General features: G+C 41.7%; 1 protein-coding gene across 1 annotated transcript in view; it reads right to left on the reverse strand.

Annotated features, from left to right (window-relative positions):
• The window catches only part of ARFGEF2 (ARF guanine nucleotide exchange factor 2), a 99,402-nt gene that overhangs the window by 27,543 nt on the left and 48,900 nt on the right, over positions 1-22,959 (reverse strand). Inside the window, exons 16-26 of the mRNA XM_060033449.1 lie at positions 22,478-22,683; positions 20,002-20,086; positions 19,727-19,898; positions 18,595-18,746; positions 17,398-17,526; positions 16,222-16,380; positions 12,402-12,549; positions 11,167-11,266; positions 9,233-9,273; positions 8,961-9,130; positions 6,235-6,386 (exon numbers count right to left, since the gene is read on the reverse strand). Coding sequence (XP_059889432.1) covers positions 6,235-6,386; positions 8,961-9,130; positions 9,233-9,273; positions 11,167-11,266; positions 12,402-12,549; positions 16,222-16,380; positions 17,398-17,526; positions 18,595-18,746; positions 19,727-19,898; positions 20,002-20,086; positions 22,478-22,683 — 1,514 coding nt within the window. The remainder of the gene's footprint in view (positions 1-6,234; positions 6,387-8,960; positions 9,131-9,232; positions 9,274-11,166; positions 11,267-12,401; positions 12,550-16,221; positions 16,381-17,397; positions 17,527-18,594; positions 18,747-19,726; positions 19,899-20,001; positions 20,087-22,477; positions 22,684-22,959) is intronic.

A 22,959-nucleotide genomic window follows, 5' to 3' on the forward strand; every position in this document is an offset into this window, starting at 1 on the left:
CCTGCTCGTTTCACTAAGTGACTAAGCATTTCTCATGTTATAAACTTTCTTTTTTTAACTGAATTTTATAATTTTATTTATTTTTTTATACAGCAGGTTCTTATTAGTTATCCATTTTATACATATTAGTGTATATATGTCAATCCCAATCTCCCAATTCATCCCACCACCACCACCACTTTACCCCCTTGGTGTCCATACGGTTGTTCTCTACATCTGTGTCTCTATTTCTGCCCTGCAAACCAGTTCATCTGTACCATTTTTCTAGGTTCCACATATATGTGTTAATATACGATATTTTTCTCTTTCTGACTTACTTCACTCTGTCTGACAGTCTCTAGATCCATCCACATCTCTACAAATGACCCAATTTCATTCCTTTTTATGGCTGAGTAATATTCCATTGTATATATGTACCACATCTTTATCCATTCGTCTGTCAATGGGCATTGAGGTTGCTTCCATGACCTGGCTATTGTAAATAGTGCTGCAATGAACACTGGGGTGCATGTGTCTTTTTGAATTATGGTTTTCTCTGGGTATATTGCCCAACAGTGGGATTGCTGGATCATATGGTAATTCTATTTTTAGTTTTTTAAGGAATCTCCATACTGTTCTCCATAGTGTATCAATTTATATTCCCACCAACAGTGCAAGAGGGTTCCCTTTTCTCCACACCCTCTCTGGCATTTGTTGTTTGCAGATTTTCTGAAGATGCCCATTCTAACTGGTGTGAGGTGATACCTCATTGTAGTTTTGATTTGCACTTCCTAATAATTAGCGATGTTGAGCAGCTTTTCATGTGCTTCTTGGCCATCTGTATGTCTTCTTTGGAGAAATGTCTATTTAGGTCTTCTGCCCATTTTTGGATTGGGTTGTTTGTTTTTTAATATTGACCTGTATGAGCTGTTTATATATTTTGGAGATTAATCCTTTGTCCATTAATTCATTTGCAAATCTCTTCTCCCATTCTGAGGTCTGTCTTTTCGTCTTGCTTGTAGTTTCCTTTGCTTTGCAAAACCTTTTAAGTTTCGTTAGGTCCAACTTGTTCACTTTTCTTTTTATTTCCATTACTCTAGGAGGTGGATCAAAAAAGACCTTGCTGTGATTTATGTCAAAGAGTGTTCTTCCTATGTTTTCCTCTAAGAGTTTTATAGTGTCCGGTCTTACATTTAGGTCTCTAATCCATTTTGAGTTTATTTTTGTGTATGGTGCTAAGGAGTGTTCTAATTTCATTCTTTTACATGTAGCTGTCCAGTTTTCCCAGCACCACTTATTGAAGAGACTGTCTTTTCTCCATTGTATATCCTTTCTTCCTGCATCATAGATTAGTTGACCATAGGTGTGTGGGTTTATCTCTGGGCTTTCTATCCTGTTCCATTGATCTATATTTCTGTTTTTGTGCCAGTACCATATTGTCTTGATTGCTGTAGCTTTGTAGTATAGTCTGAAGTCAGGGAGTCTGTTTCCTCCAGTTTCCTTTTTCTCCCTCAAGACTGCTTTGGCGATTTGGGACCTTTTGTGTCTCCATACAAACTTTAAGATCTTTTGTTATAGTTCTGTAAAAAATGCCATTGGTAACTTGATAGGGATTGCATTGAATCTTTAGATTGCTTTGGGTAGTATAGTCATCTTCACAAAATTGATTCTTCCAATCCAAGGGCATGGTATATCTCTCCATCTGTTAGTATCATTTTTAATTTCTTTCATCAGTGTCTTATAGTTTTCTTCATACAGGTCTTTTGTCTCCCTAGGTAGGTTTATTCCTAGGTGTTTTATTCTTTTTGTTGCAATGGTAAATGGGAGCGTTTCCCTAATTTCTCTTTCAGATTTTTCATCATTAGTGTAGAGGAATGCAAGAGATTTCTGTGCATTAATTTTGTATCCTGCTACTTTACCAAATTCATTGATTAGCTCTAGTAGTTTTCTGGTGGCATCTTTAGGATTCTCTATGTATAGTATCATATCATCTCAAATAGTGACAGTTTTACTTATACTTTTCCAATCTGTATTCTTTTTCTTTCTTTTTCTTCTCGGATTGCCGTGGCTAGGACTTCCAAAACTATGTTGAATAATAGTGGCAAGAGTGGACATCCTTGTCTTGCTCCTGATGTTAGAGGAAATACTTCCAGTTTTTCACCATTGAGAATGATGTTTGCTGTGGGTTTGTCATATACGGCCTTTATTATGTTGAGGTAGGTTCCCTCTATGCCTACTTTCTGGAGAGTTTTTATCATAAATGGGTGTTGAATTTTGTCAAAAGCTTTTTCTGAATCTATTGAGATGATCATACGGTTTTTCTTCTTCAATTTGTTAATACGGTGTATCACATTGATTGATTTGCGTACATTGAAGAATCCTTGCATCCCTGGGATAAATCCCACTGGATCATGGTGTATGATCCTTTTAATGTGTTGTTGGATTCTGTTTGCTAGTATTTTGTTGAGGATTTTTGCATCTATATTCATTAGTGATATTGGTCTGTAATTTTCTTTTTTTTGAAGTATCTTTGTCTGGTTTTGGTATCAGGGTGATGGTTGCCTCACAGAATGAGTTTGGGAGTGTTCCTTCCTCTGCCAATTTTTTGGCAGAGTTTGAGAAGGATGGGTGTTAGCTCTTCTCTAAATGTTTGATAGAATTCACCTGTGAAGCCATCCGGTCCTGGACTTTTGTTTGCCGGAAGACTTCTAATCACAGTTTCAATTTCATTACTTGTGATTGGTCTGTTCATATTTTCTATTTCTTCCTGGTTCAGTCTTGGAAGGTTATACCTTTCTAAGAATTTGTCCATTTCTTCCAGGTTGTCCATTTTATTGGCATAGAGTTGCTTGTAGTAGTCTCTTAGGATGCTTTGTCTTTCTGCAGTGTCTGTTGTAACTTCTCCTTTTTCATTTCTAATTTTACTGATTTGAGTCCTCTCTCTCTTTTTCTTGATGAGTCTGGCTAATGGTTTATCAATTTTGTTTATCTTCCCAAAGAACCAGCTTTTAGTTTTATTGATCTTTGCTACTGTTTTCTTTGTTTCTATTTATTTCTGCTCTGATCTTTATGATTTCTTTCCTTCTACTAACTTTGGATTTTGTTTGTTCTTCTTTCTCTAATTCCTTTAGGTGTAAGGTTAGATTGTTTGAGATTTTTCTTGTTTCTTGAGGTAGGCTTGTATAGCTACAAACTTCCCTCTTAAGATTGCTTTTGCTGCATCCCATAGGTTTTGGATCGTCATGTTTTCGTTGTCATTTGTCTCTAGGCATTTTTTGATTTCCTCTTTGATTTCTTCAGTGATCTCTTGGTTATTTAGTAACGTATTGTTTAGCCTCCATGTGTTTGTGTTCTTTACGTTTCTTTCCCTGTAACTGACTTCTAATCTCATAGCGTTGTGGTCAGAAAAGATGCTTGATGTGATTTCAATTTTCTTAAATTTCCTGAGGCTTGATTTGTGACCCAAGATGTGATCTATCCTGGAGAATGTTCCGTGAGCACTTGAGAAGAATGTGTAACCTGCTGTTTTTGGATGAAATGTCCTATAAATATCAATTAAATCTATCTAGTCTATTGTGTCATTTAAACCTTCTGTTTCCTTATTAATTTTCTGTTTGGATGACCTGTCCATTGGTGTGAGGTGTTAAAAGTCCCCCACTATTATTGTGTTACTGTCGATTTCCTCTTTTATAGCTATTAGCCGTTGCCTTATGTATTGAGGTGATCCTAGGTTGGGTGCATATATAATTGCTATATCTTCTTCTTGGATTGATCCCTTGATCATTATGTAGTGTCCTTCCTTGTCTCTTGTAACATTCTTTATTTTAAAGTCTATTTTATCTGATATGAGTATTGCTACTCCAGCTTTCTTCTGATTTCCATTTGCATGGGATATCTTTTTCCATCCCCTCACTGTGAGTCTGTATGTGTCCCTAGGTCTGAAGTGGGTCTCTTGTAGACAGCATATATATGGGTCTTGTTTTTGTATCCATTCAGCAAGCCTGTGTCTTTCGGTTGGAGCATTTAATCCATTCACGTTTAAGATAATTATCAATATGTATGTTCCTATGACCATTTTCTTAATTGTTTTTGGGTTTGTTTTTGTAGGTTCTTTTCTCCTCTTGTGTTTCCCACTTAGAGAAGTTCCTTTAGCATTTGTTGTAGAGCTGGTTTTGTGGTGCTGAATTCTCTTAGCTTTTGCTTGTCTGTAAAGCTTTTGATTTCTCCATCAAATCTGAATGAGATCCTTGCCGGGTAGAGTAATCTTGGTTGTAGGTTCTTTCCTTTCATCACTTTAAATATGTCATGCCACTCCCTTCTGGCTTGTAGAGTTTCTGCTGAGAAATCAGCTGTTAACCTTATGGGAGCTCCCTTGTATGTTATTTGTCATTTTTCCCTTGCTGCTTTCAATAATTTTTGTCTTTAATTTTTGCCATTTTGATTTCTGCGTGTCTCGGTGTGTTTCTCCTTGGGTTTCTCCTGTATGGGACTCTCTGCGCTTCCTGGACTTGGGTAGCTATTTCCTTTCCCATGTTAGGGAAGTTTTCAACTATAATCTCTTCAAATATTTTCTCGGGTCCTTTCTCTCTCTTCTCCTTCTGGGACCCCTATAATGTGAATGTTGTTGCACTTAATGTTGTCCCAGAGGTCTCTTAGGCTGTCTTCATTTCTTTTCATCCTTTTTTCTTTATTCTGTTCCACAGCAGTGAATTCCACCATTCTGTCTTCTGGGTCACTTATCTGTTCTCCTGCCTCAGTTATTCTGCTATTGATTCCTTCTAGTGTATTTTTCATTTCAGTTATTGTATTGTTCATCTCTGTTTGTTTGTTCTTTAATTCTTCTAGGTCTTTGTTAAACATTTCTTGCATCTTCTCGATCTTTGCCTCCATTCTTTTTCCGAGGCCCTGGATCATCTTCACTATCATTATTTTGCATTCTTTTTCTGGAAGGTTGCCTATTTCCACTTAGTTTGGTTGTTTTTCTGTGGTTTTATCTTGTTCCTTCATCTGGTACATAGCCCTCTGCCTTTTCATCTTGTCTGTCTTTCTGTGAATGTGGTTTTTTGTTCCACAGGCTGCAGGATTGTAGTTCTTGCTTCTGCTGTCTGCCCTCTGGTGGATGAGGCTATCTAAGAGGCTTGTGTAAGTTTCCTGATGGGAGGGACTTGTGGTGGGTAGAGCTGGCTGTTGCTCTTGTGGGCAGAGCTCAGTAAAACTTTAATCCGCTTGTCTGCTGATGGGTGGGGCTGGGTCCCCTCCCTGTTGGTTGTTTGGCCTGAGGCGACCCAACACTGGAGCCTACCAGGGCTCTTTGGTGGGGCTGATAGTGGACTCTGGGATGGCTCATGCCAAGGATTACTTCCCAGAACTTCTGCTGCCAGTGTCCTTGTCCTCATGGTGAGACACAGCCACCTCCTGCCTCTGCAGGAGACCCTCCAACACCAACAGGCAGGTCTGGTTCAGTCTCTTACGGGGTCACTGCTCCTTCCCCTGGGTCCTGATGCGCACACTACTTTGTGTGTGCCCTCCAAGAGTGGAGTCTGTTTCCCCCAGTCCTGTTGAAGTCCTGCAATCAAATCCCGCTAGGCTTCAAAGTCTGATTCTCTAGGAATTCCGCCTCCTGCTGCCAGACCCCCAGGTTGGGAAGCCTGACGTGGGGCTCAGAACCTTCATTCCAGTGGGTGGACTTCTGTGGTATAAGTGTTCTCCAGTTTGTGAGTCACCCCTCCAGCAGTTATGGGATTTGCTTTTATTGTGATAGCGCCCCTTATACTGTCTCACTGTGGCTTCTCCTTTGTCTTTGGATGTGGGGTATCTTTTTTGGTGAGTTCCAGTGTCTTCCTGTTGATGACTGTTTAGCAGTTAGCTGTGATTCCGGTGCTCTCGGAAGAGGGAGTGAGAGCATGTCCTTCTACTCCGCCACCTTGAACCAATCTAGGTCACAGTTCTTGACCCTGTGTGAGGCTGCTTTGGCAGTGGCTCTTTCTCTGAACTCCCTCAGCACCCAGACCCCCGGTAAGGATGCATGACGTACTTCTACTAGCTGCAGTTGTATGATCTGCCCTTCTGGGAAAGGTTACACGCAGATCTTAGTGCGATTTACTTAGAGATAATAGGTGTGAATCAAAGTCCGCTCATTTTATTTGCTTCCGCCAAACAAGAGAAGAAAAAACGAATCGTGTGGTTAGTGTTAAGAGACCTTTTTAGACCCCCAGCAGAGATCTGACTAAGGGTCTTCCAGAATAATGTACATACCTGTTTTTCTTCATGATATGCTCAAAGGGCCTCAGAAAATCCTTCTGGAAACGGAAGTTGGCTAATTCTCCCTTCTCAAGAAACTTCATGGAGAGCTGCCTTAACGAGTCAACAGCAAAGATAGCCACATCCTCATTGGGGTTACAGCCAACCTGAGCAGGAACACGAGGTGAGGTGAAATAGGCACAGTGGAACAACTGTGGATATGGGGTTCTGAACCTCAAACAAGGACAGCCTGCCTTCAAAACAAATGCTCTGGGAAAACACACCTCAGGAGGAAGAAAAGGTATTTCTTGGCATGAGCTGGACAGTTTTAAGGTTAATGATGAAACACATTTAATTAAACATGCTTTCAAAATATGCTCACTTTGTGTCTCTGTGTCACATTTTGATAATTCTTGCGATATTTCAAACTTTTTCATTATTATTATATCTGCTATGGTGATCTGTGATCAGTGCTCTTTGATGTTACTATTTGCAAAAAGATTACAACCTACTGAAAGCTCAGGTGATGGTTCACGTTTTTTAGCAATAAACTATTTTAAAATTAAGGTGTGTACATCTTTTTTTGGTTGTTGCACACTTAATAGACTACAGTATGGTGTAAACATAACTTTTTTATGCACTGGGAAACCAAAAAAATCGTGAGACTTGCTTTACTGCAATATTTGCTTTATTGCTTTGGTCTGGAACTGAACCCGCCATATCTCTGAGGTTGGCCTGTATACTGAATGGATAAAAAATAATTAGCTTTGGGGAGGGTCTGGTTGAGGGGTGCTGATGGTCAAAGGTGCTTTTAGCTATAATTTTTTTTAAGTGTTCGTGTAATGTTGATGTAATTAGAGACTAATAAGAATATTATTCCCTGGCTCAAAATCCCTGGCTGCTTCAGGAATACACACCACGCTTACCATGCAGCTTTGTACACCCCAGGACATATTTGTGCCCTAGTTTAGAAGAAGAGAAACATGTGACTGTCCCAATGACTGTCCTAGAATCCTGAGAGCTCTACTCGGCCATTTACTTCTTCAAACCCACAGGATTTTCATGTCCTCTGGCTCCCAGGGGGAAGCGGAACATCCTCCTGAGGTGGTGGAAAGAATGATGAGTCCCAGAGTGAGCAATTGAGTTTTCCACAACTTTGTGCTTAACAGCACTGATGAGATGGAGTGGACATTTGTAATGAGGTTGACAACCACGACGTGTCTAATTACTACCCGCCAGCCTAGATCCGAAGCTTGTCATAGGCTTGGACAAGAATACAAGGTGCAGTCACGGTAATGGTTCACATTTTTTCTCTCAAACAAGTTCATATCAGTGATGTCCACTAAGAATTTATTTACCCACAATAGTGGGAAAGATGGTTGCTGAGCTGACTGATTACTTTAGACGACAGTGTTACCACTAACTCAACAAACAGTTGCTCTGGGGCATCTGCAGGCTCTCATGGCCACCTCCTCACTGAGGGTTCAGAAAGGTCACCTCCGGAGAGGCCTGACACACTGCACTGCCTGACCCTTTACCATCAGTTATTTCATCATAAAATCCAAGTGAGCTCCAGGAGGGCAGGGAGCCCATCTGTCTACTACCTGGTACAAGGCACTCGGACAGTTTGTTAAACAGATGGTGTGCTGAGAGGTACCTTACTTAGAGCTGATAAGAAAGCAAAGTAAACAAAGAACTCTGATTAGCTGATGGACCAAGTTAGAAGCAAGACTACATGTGACAATGCCTCATTTCAGTGGGGTTCCCCAGCTGCCCAGAAAAGCCAACAGTACCCAACTCTTCCCAGTTCCCATTTAGTGACATCACACTGCTAACTTTCCATCGATCATGGGGTGGTGTTCACACCACAGAAATCAGCAGACGCTACAAATCATTTACCAGCGCTCTACTGCTTGTTCTATATCCCAACGACAGATTACTTCTTCTTATGATTTTCTCCGATTCAATGTAGAGAGGGCAATTCTCTTTTGGATAAACTGTCTTTTATTAACACTATTTTTAAGCATCTCTATTACAATTCTTTATCTCCAGGCCTGAGAAAATTTTTTTGAAATCATGAAATGTGTTTTGGTAGCAAACAGTGTTGTTAAGCTGTTAGTTTTCCCCTAAAAAGCAAATGACATTACAGATACAGACATTCATATACACATAAAATATATTCTGATTTGTTCAATTTACATGTGCATGTGCCTATGTGTATATAACGAAACCTCGAGCGGAGAAAAATCTGGTTTTCTCGCCATAGTTTTCAGTTTTAGAACACAGAAGTCTCTGGCTTGTTTCTGATTTAAATAAATGTTAGTTTCCTCAACAAAGGTTTTAGAAGAGTGGTGGCAAAGGAAGCCAGAATACAAGAAGTAGTGACATTTAGAGTGAAACTACTGATATAAAGAACATAACTTAATCTTTGGTCATTCAGAAGGTGCTTCAGGATTTCACAATGCTTTCAAACACCAATGTCTGTCCAGTGACTATAATGATTTTTGTGGTGTGAGCCTACCTCCTAAATATGGGATATTAAAGTATTTTAGATACGAATGGATTTTTAATTCATTCTCCACGAGCTCTATCAATACGTAGGTAGGCTACGAGCTGTTCTCCACTCCACAGGGAATGTGAATTATACGCACCTACACACTCAGTCATTTCTGTTTTGAAGTTAGTTGCCTGCCTTTTATTTGGACATTGATGGAGTGGGGTTTTTGAATTTGAAGAGTTACCTTATTGAAGTGATCTCCAATCACATGCCATATTCGGGACCACTGTAGTCGGATCCGATTCATGTTGTAGTAAGATATCTCCACAATCTTCTGCAAGCTGAACATGCGGGGGTGATGGGGGGAAGCCAGCTCATCCATGGACACGGCACACAGCCAGCGGACAAAGTCAACTACAGGCCAGACCCGACAACACACGCGAGGCATCGTTAGTAATGGTCAGACAGTTATGATAGGAGGCTTCTGTAGTTGTCACAGGTGAGTCAAATACATACCTATTGCATTTCCATCCAGTCTGGTAGAGCCAGTAAAAATTCTAGGAAGAAAATTCCAGACATAATAAAATAAAAATTAGACTTGGAAGCTGCAGCTTCAATTTCAAACACCCAGGAAAGACAGAAAGGAAACATTTCAGGTGTGGCACTTCCACTAACATAAACAATGAGGCATCAGAGGAACAGAACTGGTCAGTGAGCTGAGCTGAGAGCTGAAATGCTTATACTGATAGGAAGAGAAAGTGACACAACAAAAGGATGGGGGAGAGTCAAGATATGATAGCATGGAATGTCACGGCAGTGGGAATGGCAGACTGAGGACCTTTAAGAAGCTGCTCCTCCATAAGAGCAACCAAAACAACTGGCAAAAATTTAACAAAATCAACTTTTTCAGACCTGAACTCTGGAAACTACCAAAGGCTTGTAAAAATGTTCCTTCAAGAAAAATGGCTGAATCTTTAGACAGCACAGAATTGGATCATGTTTATTTTAATTCATCCTGCCAATCTCACTTTAGATTCAAAGACACAAATAGGTTGAAAGTAAAAGTATGAAAGAAGACACAGCATGCAAACAATAACCAAAAGAGAACAAGAGTAGCTGCACTGATATCAGACGATGTAGACTTAAGACTAAAATCAGTAGTAAAGACAAAGAACATTTTATAATGATAAAAAGTTTAATCTGTCAAGAAAACCTAACTATTATAAACATATATGCATCTAACAACAGAGCCCCAAAATCATGAGGCAAAAAACACAGAATTAAACAGGAGAAATAGACAATTCAACAATGTCCAGAATCGGCAAACCTACACAAGCAGAAAGTATATCAAGTATATCAGTGGTTACAGGAACAGCGGGAGAGGAAATGGGGAGCGACTGTGATAAATGCAGGGCTTCGTTATGGGGGTGATGAAAATGCTCTGAAATTAGGTAGTGGTAATGGTTGCACAACTCTGAATATACTAAAAACCACTGAATTGTACATTTTAAAAAGAGTAAATCTTATGGTGTACGAATTATATCTCAACTTAAAACAATTTAACAGCACACAAAAAGGTGCTAGGCAAGTTACTATTGCGCACTATCTGGCTAAGGCAGAAAAACAGGAAAGAAATGTGCGGTTAATGGCACAACAAACATTTTGTTGTATTAGCCTAAACCTAAGGGGAAAAGTAGGGAAAACTCATCAAAAGTACATTACAGACAATATCCCTGTTGGAGAGAAGCAGAAAAGCAACAAGAGCAAGGTGATCAAAATATGCTGATGAAGAGTTTAAAATACTAGGAAAATTGTTCTGAGAGCAATACAACTTATGTCATAAATTCTATATTGCTATCATTTCAGAATTATCTATGTTTAATGTACATGATTAATCTATGGTAATTTTCAGAGGTTTGTTGATTTTAAGAAAATTCCTATTTTAAGCCCTCATATATAATGAATATCTTCAAATGGGAATACCTGTATTTCTCCTGGATGTTTAGGTCAAGTTTTAAGTGAACAGAAATAGTGGGAAGGTTTTGAGGAAAAAGAAATGGAAATGTCAACTTGGCCAACTCTCACTCATGGGTAGGCTTTAAATCCTAAACTCTTCTTGAAAGTTTTTAAAAAGTAATTTCTACACTAAGGAAACAAGGTGATTTAAAACACTAGCACAAGGAAAAACTCTTGTTTTTGACATAATTTGGTCACAGTTATAATTTTAAAAAAGGTTATGATACAACTCAAGATCAAAATCCAAACGAATGTGAAGGTAATCAGTAGTTGTGGATCATGTGTGCCACTTTTAATCTCTCCTAGTTTGAGTAATCTAGATCTGACAATACTTACAACAGTCAAACAAATTAGTGATCATTCATACCCAGTAAATATACAGAAGATGCCAAGCCACTGGGTAGTCCAGCTTCATTGAAGAAGAAAATCATTACCTGTCTACAGCTACGACCACACTCTGTGAGCTGGTCTCACCAACCGATTCCTGGAAGCTGGCCATCTGTCTTTTGTCCACTCCACCACTCACCAAATTACCTGAAACACAATGCACAAAATCAACGGTGTTTCCAAAACAGTGAAGTATTTAGAACAAAGAATCCTGTGATATCCAATATGCACAGACAAGAAACATAAGTGAGAATGGTTTGCAGGCAAAACAAACAACCAACCCCCCAATGACGACAGAATAAAATTAAACTCAGGTTATGGCATTTGGCATTCAGAATACATTCTTATTAGAGGCTCCCTGGCTTGTACCATTCATCTCCCTTTCTTAAGCGTCTTTTACATTTTTATAGTATTAAATGTCTCTTTTTATGAAAACAAATTCAAATTGATCAGTACTAACTTAGAGCTCCTAGAACATGTAATGGTTTCCACATGCAGAAGGTCTGGAGAGCTCTCTAGGATTTCACTCCAGTCACCCTCATATACACCCTAAGAAGTAGGTGCTATTACCCCTCCCCCATTTTCAGAGTCTGTGCTTTTATACTGTACTGCTGTATGTGGGACTTAGAAAGCTTGCTCTCCACATCAAATGGCCTGGGTTTGAAACCTACCTCTGCCACTTCCTCATAATGTCACCTTGTTCAAGTCACTTCACCCTCTGTACCTCACTTTCCTCATTTACAAAATGGGGATAACAGCCCCAATTTCACTGAGTTGTTACAAGGTTTAAAAGAATTAAAATATATAAACTAAGTGCTTAGAATGTAGCCTGGCACGTTTGTTTACCCTTTTTACTATTATTATTGTTATATCACGGACAAGAGAGTCTCTCAGTTCACTGTATCACCAGAAATAATTCTACTTTGATAAGAACACCAGTTAACAACAGATGAACATGGAAGAGAGGTTAAATCTACCTTTGAAAATCTAGAGATACACACACCCACTCCTCAAATACCAGATGGCTTTCCCTCCAACATACTTATATGTATAGAAAGAAACATAATGCACCCTGCTGATGTTGATAAAATAGGCATTTACTCGACAGTTTAATCACAATTTAGAGAGCTGAGGCAGCACTTCCGCTTCCATCAACAAACATACTGTCAGCGGGCACATAAGGAAGAGACGATCTACGGGACAGTCCTGATGAGACAAGAAGGGTTTTGTGCCGGTTAACTGGTGAGTCCGTGATGGCTGGCTGGGGGGCCTGGTATCTTACCGAGGCCAAGGCCCATGAACTCTTCTCCCGACAACGTGTGGCCCTTCAGGCTCCCTTCTCTTTCACGCCCGGACCCAGACAGGTAGCGCGACTTGACACCGGTTCCTATCAGCTGAGCGAGCTCCAGCTGGCTGATGCATTTCAAGATCTGATGAAAAGAAGGTGTGAAAAGATGAGTTCCCATTTCATTGGCTGTAAAGGGCACTATCATTTTAAATTAACCATTAGAGAGTTCTCTGAAACAAGCAGCTTTTCAGGTGAGAATAAAATCTGAGGGTCTCAGACTGGCTTCCCTAGTTCCAGCTAGGCAACCCTCTGAGTGTGGATCTGGAAGACAGACTTCACTATTCTTTTTCTTTCCTTTTTTTTTTTTTTTTTTGCGGTATGCGGGCCTGTCACTGATGTGGCCTCTCCCATTGCGGAGCACAGGCTCCGGATGCGCAGGCCTAGCGGCCATGGCTCACGGGCCTAGCCGCTCTGCGGCATGTGGGATCTTCCCGGACCGGGGCACGAACTCGTGTCCCCTGCATCGGCAGGTGGACTCTCAACCACTGTGCCACCAGGGAAGCCCTTTTTTTCTTTTTTTAACTATTAAATAGGGAAAGAGAAAACAAGCAAAAGAAAAACTGGTACAGTAGAGTTATGCAACACAGATGTTTAGTTATGCGAATTTAATAAGTGCTCAATAAAGAAAGAAAAAGCATTTGATTGGAGCAGGGGATTCCATCCACCATGCCACTCAGTAAGTGCACCATCTAGTCTGACTCAGCCAACCCCCATCTCCCTTCCACTCGACCCCTCAGATACACAACACACCAGCCTCCCCAGCCTCCCTGCTGCTCCTTTACCTCGACATGTCTGGCCCTACCCCAGAGCCTTTGCACTCTCTGTTCCTTATGCTTGAACGTGTTCCTTACACTCCTCCCCATGGCTCACCCCTTAGATTCCCAGCTCGGACATGTGTTCCTCAGACAGACCTCCCTCGACCGCCCTGAGATCACACACCCTCCCCCAGCCACGCATATTTTTTTTCCTTAGCACTTACTACTTTTTGGCATTATGCCAGATATTTGTTTGTTCTCTGTCTTAAGAGCCAACAAGGCATTAACTCTGTCTTGTTCACTGCTGAATCCCCAGCGCTTAAAATAGTTGGTGATTATTATTTGGTTAATCAAATAGATGAGAATGTGCCCTGGAATGGTCTCCCAGCCCTACGGGGTGGTGCAGGTGCTTGACAACGCGTCCCTGCGCACGGGCCGTCTCTCACCTGGAGCTTACCCGAAGAAACAGAGATTTGTTTCAACTTCTACTGGAGCAAAAACCGGCTGCTTAAAACTTACTGAGGGACGATGGCACATAGACCTCTAGGTAAACCCTTCCTAAGGAATTTCCATGGGGACTTCTGACTAAAGCTGAGTTTTGCTTTTCATGGTAACCTTACAATCCAATCCCAGAGTATGGGACTCCATTATACCACTGAGCACTGCTGAGTATTTTCACTTATAAATGGCCTTCCCCTTGACTGAGAAAGGTACTTAATTCGGCCAGAGAGAGCCAACCCCTGACTGTTCCACATGGCATAATACTGTTAAATTATTACTAGTAAACTGCTAGTGTCCTCCCTTTTCCAGAAGCTGGAATCTCAAGTATGTCAATAACACTTGTGGCCGAGGACTTACTGATTCCAACCTGATTTCTCAAGGTTTCTGCATATCGAATAGGTGGTTGATTCATTTTTAACATTTCCAGATGCTGCTATATACTTGGCAACTGGCAGAAACCCCACCTTCACCATATCTCCCAGGTTAAAGAAAAAAGAAAGTTCTAGGAGAGAAAGCAGCTATTTATTGATTCACTAGGTATCATGACTCCTCAGAAAACAGGAAATTATTACTTAAAAAAGCACACAACTCAAAACACCACCACTGCCCCGCCCCCCCATCTTTTCTAATATGGAATATTCCAGAGTGGTGACCGAGAAAGGAAACATTCGGTGAAAAGGGACTGAGGTATGTGCCATGATGATGATGACCATGACAGCTAATATCTACTGAGTTCTTACTACTTGCCAAGTGCAGTTGTAAGCCCTTTTCCACGTTAACCCCCTTTTTTTCTCAGAACAACCCTATGAAGGTTGTAGAGAGGAGGAAGATGAGGCTCTAAGACTAAGCAACTTGCCATGTCATACAGGCAGGAAAAGGATGATACCCAGACTGGATGCCAGCCGTCTGGCTCTAGGCCTTCCCCCTGAACCGCATGATCCCCATGGCAAGAGGAGGCTGACAGCAATTTTCTTTCTAGGTCATCACAGTCCCCACCACTCTCCATGCCCTCACCTCTACTCTTTCACAGTTTTCTCTCTAAAACAAAAAGTAATACGTACAGACAGTAGAGAAATTAGAAAACTTCAGGAAAAAAAGAAAATAAATTGCCTCTATAATGTTATCACACAGATAGGATGTTAACATTACTGTTTATCTTTTAAAATCCATTTTCTGTGTACGTCTGGCATGAAGGATGAAGCCTCACAACGTTTATAACGATTTCTCAATTTAATATACTGTGATCACCTTCCCACAGTATTAGACAGTGCTTAATAACATCTTTACCTTTTTCTCTGAAGTCTCTTTCAATCCACAGGCCTGCCCCCGCCTCACCCCCAACCATCTACTATTTTCCATGCAATGTATTTGTTGAAGAACGTGGTCACTGGCTCTGAGGCTCTGTCATATCCTAGAGTTTGCATGCTGCATTCTCATGATACCATTTATTGTGTTCCTCTGTCCCCTACATTTCCTTTAAACTGACAGTGGAGGCTTGAATTGACTCAGGTTGAAGTTTTGGGCAAAAACATTTCTTAGGAGGTATTGTGTGCTTCCATCACGGAGCATGTCATGTCCGGCTGTCTCTCCCTTCAGCAACGTTATTTTATTTTGTTTCGTTTGATTTTATTTATTTTTTAAGATTTTTTTTTGATGTGGACCATTTTTAAAGTCTTTATTGAATTTGTTACAATATTACTTCTGTTCTATGTTCTGGATTTTTGGCCACAAGGCATGTGGGATCTTAGCTTCCTGACCAGGGATCGAACCTGCACCCCCTGCATTGGAAGACGCAGTATTAACCACTGGGCCGCCGTGGAAGTCCCTCAGCAACATTATTTTAAATGGCCACACAGCATTCTAAGGAGTGGTGCAGCACACTTTTTTAAAAAAAGAGCAATCTCTCATTGTTGGGACACCTAGGCTGTTTCTAACTTAATTTTTCCCTTGAACGACTAAAATTTCGATGAACAACCTTTCAAACACCCGTTTGTGCACATGGATAATTATATCCTTACGTGAAACTCTTAGAATATGGTTTAGTTAAATAAAAACGTGAAACCACTGGCAATTTCCCTAATGGCTCACTGTAGATGCTGACCATCTCTTTTCTCATACACTTAGGAGAAATCGGGCTCCTTGGCTTTGTCTTAAATCTACTCCCTGGTGGTAAGAGCTCTCAGGAGGTACCTAAGGACTTGGGAAAAGTGGGAAGGAAGCTGCCACACCAGAAGTGCTCTCCGCGTGGACACCGGCCACCGGGGACAGGAGCACCTTGTGAGGTGGTGCATCTGAGGCATTTCACCCACCACGCCCCAGGGAGTCTGACTTTTCTGATACATGATGTATTTGAGGAATGAGACAAAACCCAGTTAAAGTTAGGCTTGACTTCAAGAAAAATGGAATCGACCAAAGAGAGACTGGCTCTGAATCAAAGGACAGCTGGGATTCATCCTCACTAAGAAAAGGCAACCCCAGGCTTTCAAAGAAACACACACCTCATGCCAGGAATTCCCGAGGTAGTTGCCGTCCGTGTGAGCCACCGTGATGAGCGTCTTTATGGTGTCGATGTTCTTCTGCTTCATCTCTGTGATGCTGGAGCTGGCCGTCAGCAGGGAGAAGCGCGCAAGAGCCTGAACGTAGGCATCGCGTTCCAGCTGTAAGGGAACCGAGAGGGAACGCTGAGATCCCGCCCTGAGCAACACCGTTTTCACACTGAAGGGACTGAGCACTGGATCCTCTGCCGCCTTCTGTACACACGTCGACAGGCTTTACATACATTAACACACCAGTTACTCCACACTGCTATCCTCCCGCTACCTGAACAGCCCATCTCATGTTTGAGAACTAGTCTCTCCTTTGCAGCCGACCTCAAACTGATGTTCACGTTCCATTCCCTTCGGAGGGAGTAGGGGAGGAATCTGCTGAATGCTAAGATTGTTACATAAATGCTAATTTCTCCAACAATCCTGCAAGGTAGGTCTATTTTCTCAAGTTTACAAATGAGGAAATAAAGGGTGTCTTAGGGAGAAGTTAGCTAGACCAATGCTAGAGAAGCAGCAGAGCTGAGGTTTGAAACCCAAAGCCCGGGGTCTTGGTACAAAAGAAAATGTCTAACTGTAAGATAAATGGGAACAGAAGACTGAGTTTTTCAACATAAATGGGTGCCAATTCTTAGTGATTTAGCAAATGATACATGGGACTGACAACTTCCTGATTTCCTAACATTCTGAGGACTGTATTTTGCTTATTTGAGTTTTTCAAGATTCAAAAGATTTACAGACATATTCATTGTGCATTGAACTATTTATTTCCCCCAGAGAAGACCTGGAAATAAGGGAAATTAAAATAATAAGCTGATTTTAAAAGGAAAAACAATATTTTAAGCACCAGGGCAGGCAGTTAGCCAGATGGATAGGAAGGCTGTTTTGTCAAATCCAATTAAGTAGCTTGGACCCCACCTATCTTCAAAGAAGGTTTTAATCCAAATCTCCAATTTTTTCCCCTAATGAGGCTGTTGCCAGCACAAATCTGTGGGCTTCCTCTTGGTGGGCATGAGTATGGAGTTTGCTGAGATGTTTTTGGCTAATTGGAAATGTCTGATAGTTTCTAAATTTTTACAAATCTGAAAGAAAATGGCCCACCAGTATCTCTGGAGCTGTGTTTATACCCACCTGCATTCCAAAGATGCAGGCAATCCGGATCGCACATCGGATGCCTTCCAAACACAGAGAGGCCACTTCAGTGTCGTCACAGTTCTGCAGTCCGATGCTGTAGGCTGCCAATAGTGGCGTCCACACCAGCTACCAAGGAAGGAAGGTTTCAATAACGTCTAGAATCTCAGTGTGGAAGAGCACTTAGAGGCCACACTGTTAGTTATGACACAGCCAGGATGCCAAGTTCACTGCTACTTTGATTCATTCACAAAGTAAAATAATTCTTCCTAAACTGTGGTCAAAGCTGTCACTACAGATATGCCATTTACTAAACGTACAGTTCTAAAGGAAGGATGGCAAACATGCGGCTAGTGTGCCCCCACCATATCTATCTGTGCTCATGGCAGACATCACTGATCAATCAGAGATCCCACTCCCTGCTGAGTCTAATCAGGGCTCGAGACTCCTTTACACAGCGCAGCAGGCATCCATCACTAATCAGAGGCCGGCATGCAAGGTGAAATCTATAAGCAACTTGTGTTCTATAAACTTTGTTTATTGAAAGGTTCCTAATTCAAATTATTTAGACTTTACTTTTCCTCCAAGTTTCTTGTGAATTCCCTGAAAATAAAAGCTCACAAAAATCTAGAATTGATCAACTAACAGGATATTAACAGTTACTATAAAAACATCTTAGAGAAAAACATGAGTGCTATGTATTTAGAAAGTGTACCTTTTCTAGGCATTTAAAAAAGAGACCTTAGGATATTGTCTTTTACTTCTATGTAATTTCATCTGATAAACTAACCCTGAGGCCACTGAGATGAGATGTCACAATAAAACTGTCTCTTATGCCTGAATAATTATTAATTCATTCAATCCCCCGGCAGCCCTATAGCACTCTGCATTTGTCTCCATTTCACAGACGATGAACAGACAGAGGCTGAATAACCTCACCATGGTCACAGAGCGACAAAGTGGCAAAAGCAGGGTTTAAACCAGACGTTCTGATGGCACAGCCCATGCTGACGTATCCCTAGCATCATCACAGGGCTTCTAGGAAGAACTTGCTTTAGTTGCTGTCCAGAAAGACACACCCAGGCTTGGCCTTTTCCTCTCCCCAATCTCTTCACCATTATAAACTCACTGGTGAGCTTCTGGCTGGTCAGCTCTAGAATCAGGCTTAGCTGTGTCCTAACTTTTTAGGATACTCACTTTGAACATTGGCCGGACGTGGTCCAGGTGAGTGGCACTCGTAAACGGGGCTTTGGCGTGGCTCACAGCCTCCATCAGGGCTTTGGCTGTTTTAGCCATTTGCTCCATCTCCAAATTGTATAGTAGCCGTCGCTGCTTTTCACTAGCAACACCTACAAAGAAATAAGAGAATAATAGCAGCTAACATTCACTAAGCGCTTGCTATGCGCCAGGCTCTGTTTCAAAAGATTTACAACAATTAACTCACAAACACTCATGAGGACCACTACATGAGTCTGTTACAAGTATTATCGCCATTTTACTGGTGGGAAATGAGGCACAAAGACATTAAGTGACTTGCTCAGGGTCACACAACTAATAAGCAGTAAAGCTGGGACTTGAATCCAGGCAGCATGGCTCTACAGCCCGTGCTCTAAACCAGCGGTCCCCAACCTTTTTGGCACCAGGGACGGGTTTTGTGGAAGACAATTTTTCCACGGACCTAGGGGGAGGGGATGATTTCGGGATGACTCAAGCGCATTACATTACATTTATTGTGCACTTTATTATTATTATATTGTAATATATAATGAAATAATTATACAACTCACCACAATGCTGACAGGAGGTGGAGCTCAGGCGGTAATGCGAGCGATGGGGAGCAGCTGTAAATGCAGGTGGAGCTTCACTCGCTCGCCTGCCATTCACCTCCTGCTGTGCGGCCTAGTTCCTACCAGGCTGCGGACTGCTACCAGTCTGTGGCCCGGGGGTTGGGGACCCCTGCTCTAAACCATACACACTGCTGCCTCTCAAATAAAGAAACTGGTAGCTTCACAGGGGTGTTAACTCAGAGAATTCTAATCAAGGTTGGCACAATCACCACTGGTATTACAGCAGAGTTTTAAGGAACATTTTGGGGGAATGATTTAGCTCTCAGATTATTTTAAATTCCCTCTTGTAACTAATTACAAATCTAGCAAGAAGATAAGTGACATTATGAAAGCGCCAACATAATCATAATAACTAATTTAATCATATTTCTTATTTAGATAGCTAGATATGCAAATTAAATCTATCACCAGGGAACTTAATCATGCATTCTGATACGCTCGAAAATTGGAATTAATAGAAATAATTTGCCATTAGACCTTACTCTGCTTAGTAGATTTGGTTGCAATCGTGTGTTCTTTTGTTTCTTTCATCGCAATTTTCTTGCCTTCTATTTCTTCATAGATGCTTGAGAGATATTCTTCAGGCAGATCTTTACTATCATTGATACCCCGATTCATTTTAATATACTGCTCTTTTGTCATTTTATTTTTTACCTGAAATTTAAAAAAATTAAGAACCCATTTAGAAGACAGCCAATGGCCCAAATAAAGCTCCTTATTTAGCCACTATAGTATATGTATCATTAAAATATTTTACCTGAGGGCTGTGCAAGTCTGTAGTTAGCATAATAATTGAATATGCTAGGACATATGCAGTGTCAGCACTAGCAAATAGAGTCTGCCTGAAAAAAAAAAAACGATTCCAGATGTGAGAACACACACGGAGACGAGGCTGGAAGGGTACAGTGCTCAAGGAGATGTGCTTCTCTGAGCAGGCCCACTGCTCTTCAGGATGCTTTCATCATCACTGAATGGTAACTAACGATCCAGAGTGCAGAAAAAGCTAGTTAAGAATACGTGTCAGATTTAGACTTCTTTGAATAGAGCAGTTTCAAGTCGATTTTTTATAAAGATCCTTAAGGAGCCTCCAGGGCCAGTGACGAGGGTGAGGCAAGCGAGGCGCCCCCTACTCCCAGGTGCCAACCCGACAGCACATGACTCTGAGCGAGGCCCTTTACAGTCTGCACCTTTAGTGCTTCGCTTGCCTCACGTTGGTCCTGTTCCTGAGAATACCTACTGTGTGCTAGGCACTGGGTGGAAAGGTGACTAAAACTCCTGTCCAGTTATTAGCCATTTAAAGTTTACATTATGCAGGCTTCCCTGGTGGCACAGTGGTTGAGAGTCCGCCTGCCGATGCAGGGGACACGGGTTCGTGCCCTGGTCTGGGAAGATCCCACATGCTGTGGAGCGGCTGGGCCCGTGGGCCATGGCCGCTGAGCCTGCGCATCCGGAGACTGTGCTCTGCAACGGGAGAGGCCGCAACAGTGAGAGGCCCGCGTACCGCAAAAAAAAAAAAAAAAAAAAGGCTTACATTATGCACTATAATATTTAACAGCAGAAATACGAAGAAAAATATTTATGTTGCTTTAATAAACAATATGCTGGTGAAGTCTGACTTTTTTCGCCTTAGGCAAGAGAAGAAAGACAAATACTTGGGGATGCACAGCCTTGTAATATGTGAGGCTAAAGAAAAACTTGTCTATCCAAACTGCCCCCAACAGGAGAAGGAGAAGTTCTGAAGAACACAGTAAAAGGTCTACATTCTAACGTGACATTTAATTGGGTCACATATTTACCGACTAGGGGACACAGACCAAGGTCTCTAGGTCCACATAAGAGATATGTTTAAAGTAAATAACACCTAATTGTGTCTTCACAGAAAATTCTAATACCTATTTGGTTAAAACGACCAGAGGCTGCCTTTTCTGACCAGGTCATCTCATGGGGACAGCCTGGAGGATTGGGACCAATTAACATGAAAACCAAGCTGACTTAAGAGGCAAAACTGTTCTCAAAATGTTTCCACTGAAAATTTTCCACTTCATGTTCACAGTATATTCAGACATTCTTAACTTCATGTTCAGAGGAAAGAGCATGAGCTTTCTTGAGTCAGACAAATTCATATTCAATCTCTGCTACTTTCTAGCTGATTAATTTTTGGACAGGTTGCTATCTCAGAGCCTGTTTCCTCACCTATAAAACAGGGATACTACCTCCCAGGCTTACCGTTAATTAAGATGAAATGCATGTAAAACTCACGGCACGGCTGGCACACAGGAGGTGTTTAATAAAGGTTAGCTCTCCTTTCAATTTCCATTTCCTACGCAAAAATGAACTACCTAATCAAAAAAGGTCCCAAGGGACTTCCCTGGTGGTGCAGTGGTTAAGAATCCGGCTGCCAATGCAGGGGACACAGGTTCAAGCCCTGGTCTGGGAAAGATCCCACATGCCACGGAGCAAATAAGCCTGTGCACCACAACTACTGAGCCTGTGCTCTAGAGCCTGTGAGCCACAACTAGTGAGTCCACATGCCACAACTAATGAAGCCCACGCGCCTAGAGTGCGTGCTCCGCAACTAGAGAAGCCTCCGCAATGAGAAGCCCGCGCACCACAACGAAGAGTAGCCCCCGCTCGCCGCAACTAGAGAAAGCCTGCGCGCAGCAACGAAGACCCAATGCAGTCAAAAATAAATTAAATAAAGTAATAATTTAAAAAACTGAACTGTAGGGAAAATAAACTATTTTAAAAATAAAAGAATTTAAAAATTTTTTAAAAATTAAAAAAAAAGTAATAGTTAAGAAAAAAGGCCCCAAGATGAAATCATGTACTTAGGTGGGGTTTTATTAGTTACGGAGCCATTTCAGTAACCTGCTCATCAGTATGTAATCAAAGAAAAACTAAAATTCTTGAGATGTACCCCATATATTAAGTCAGGGAGCTGTCCCTGATTAGGAAAGAGATGCCTGAGTGCCTCTTCTCAACCCACAGAACTGCTCTTTTGTCATAATTAAGAGCGTGGGCTCTAGCTGTGTAGTCTTGGGCAAGTTACTTAGCCTCTCTGGTCCTCAACCTCCTGTAGAGGGGACATGAACGGTCGAGGTGAGGTCCTAACGTGAGACACAGTGAACAGAAACTTTAATAGCTTGGCGCAGATTAAACCCCAACCACGCTAAGACTGGTGCTCTGAGGAAGGCAAAAAGAGGGCGCAGAAGGGACTTAAACATGGTGCTCACCCCTGGTTGCACTCTATGTATCTTGCAGCAAACTTCTCCATTAACCGATCAATCTTCTGAGCTTCCCCAGGTAGGCGGAAACCTTCTAGAAACGTCCGCAGGGCTGAGACAAACTCCTTTTCACAGAAGTCAAGTTGGTCCACATAGGCATACATCACCTCCTTGTTGAACTTCATGCTTTCTCCCAGAAAATCACCTACTTGGGTCTGAAACATACACACTCACTCATACCTACAAATTGTCAATTATGAACACCCAGTGAAAGACACTTCAGTCAAAGGTGGGGGTGGGGGTGAGGCCCGAATGCCCTGGCTCTGAACACCCAGAATGGGCTGAACTGCTAGAAAAGTTAGGCAACTCCCTGAGCCTGCCCACCCACCCAACCATTCCAGGTTCCTTCGTCCCGCCACGAAGGAAGAGGGGGAGGCACAGGAGACTGAAAAGTGGAGGAATGATGGTGCACACTCAGGAGGGAGGTGAGC

Source organism: Delphinus delphis, chromosome 15, assembly GCF_949987515.2.
Source record: "Delphinus delphis chromosome 15, mDelDel1.2, whole genome shotgun sequence".
NCBI classification, from domain to species: domain Eukaryota; kingdom Metazoa; phylum Chordata; class Mammalia; order Artiodactyla; family Delphinidae; genus Delphinus; species Delphinus delphis.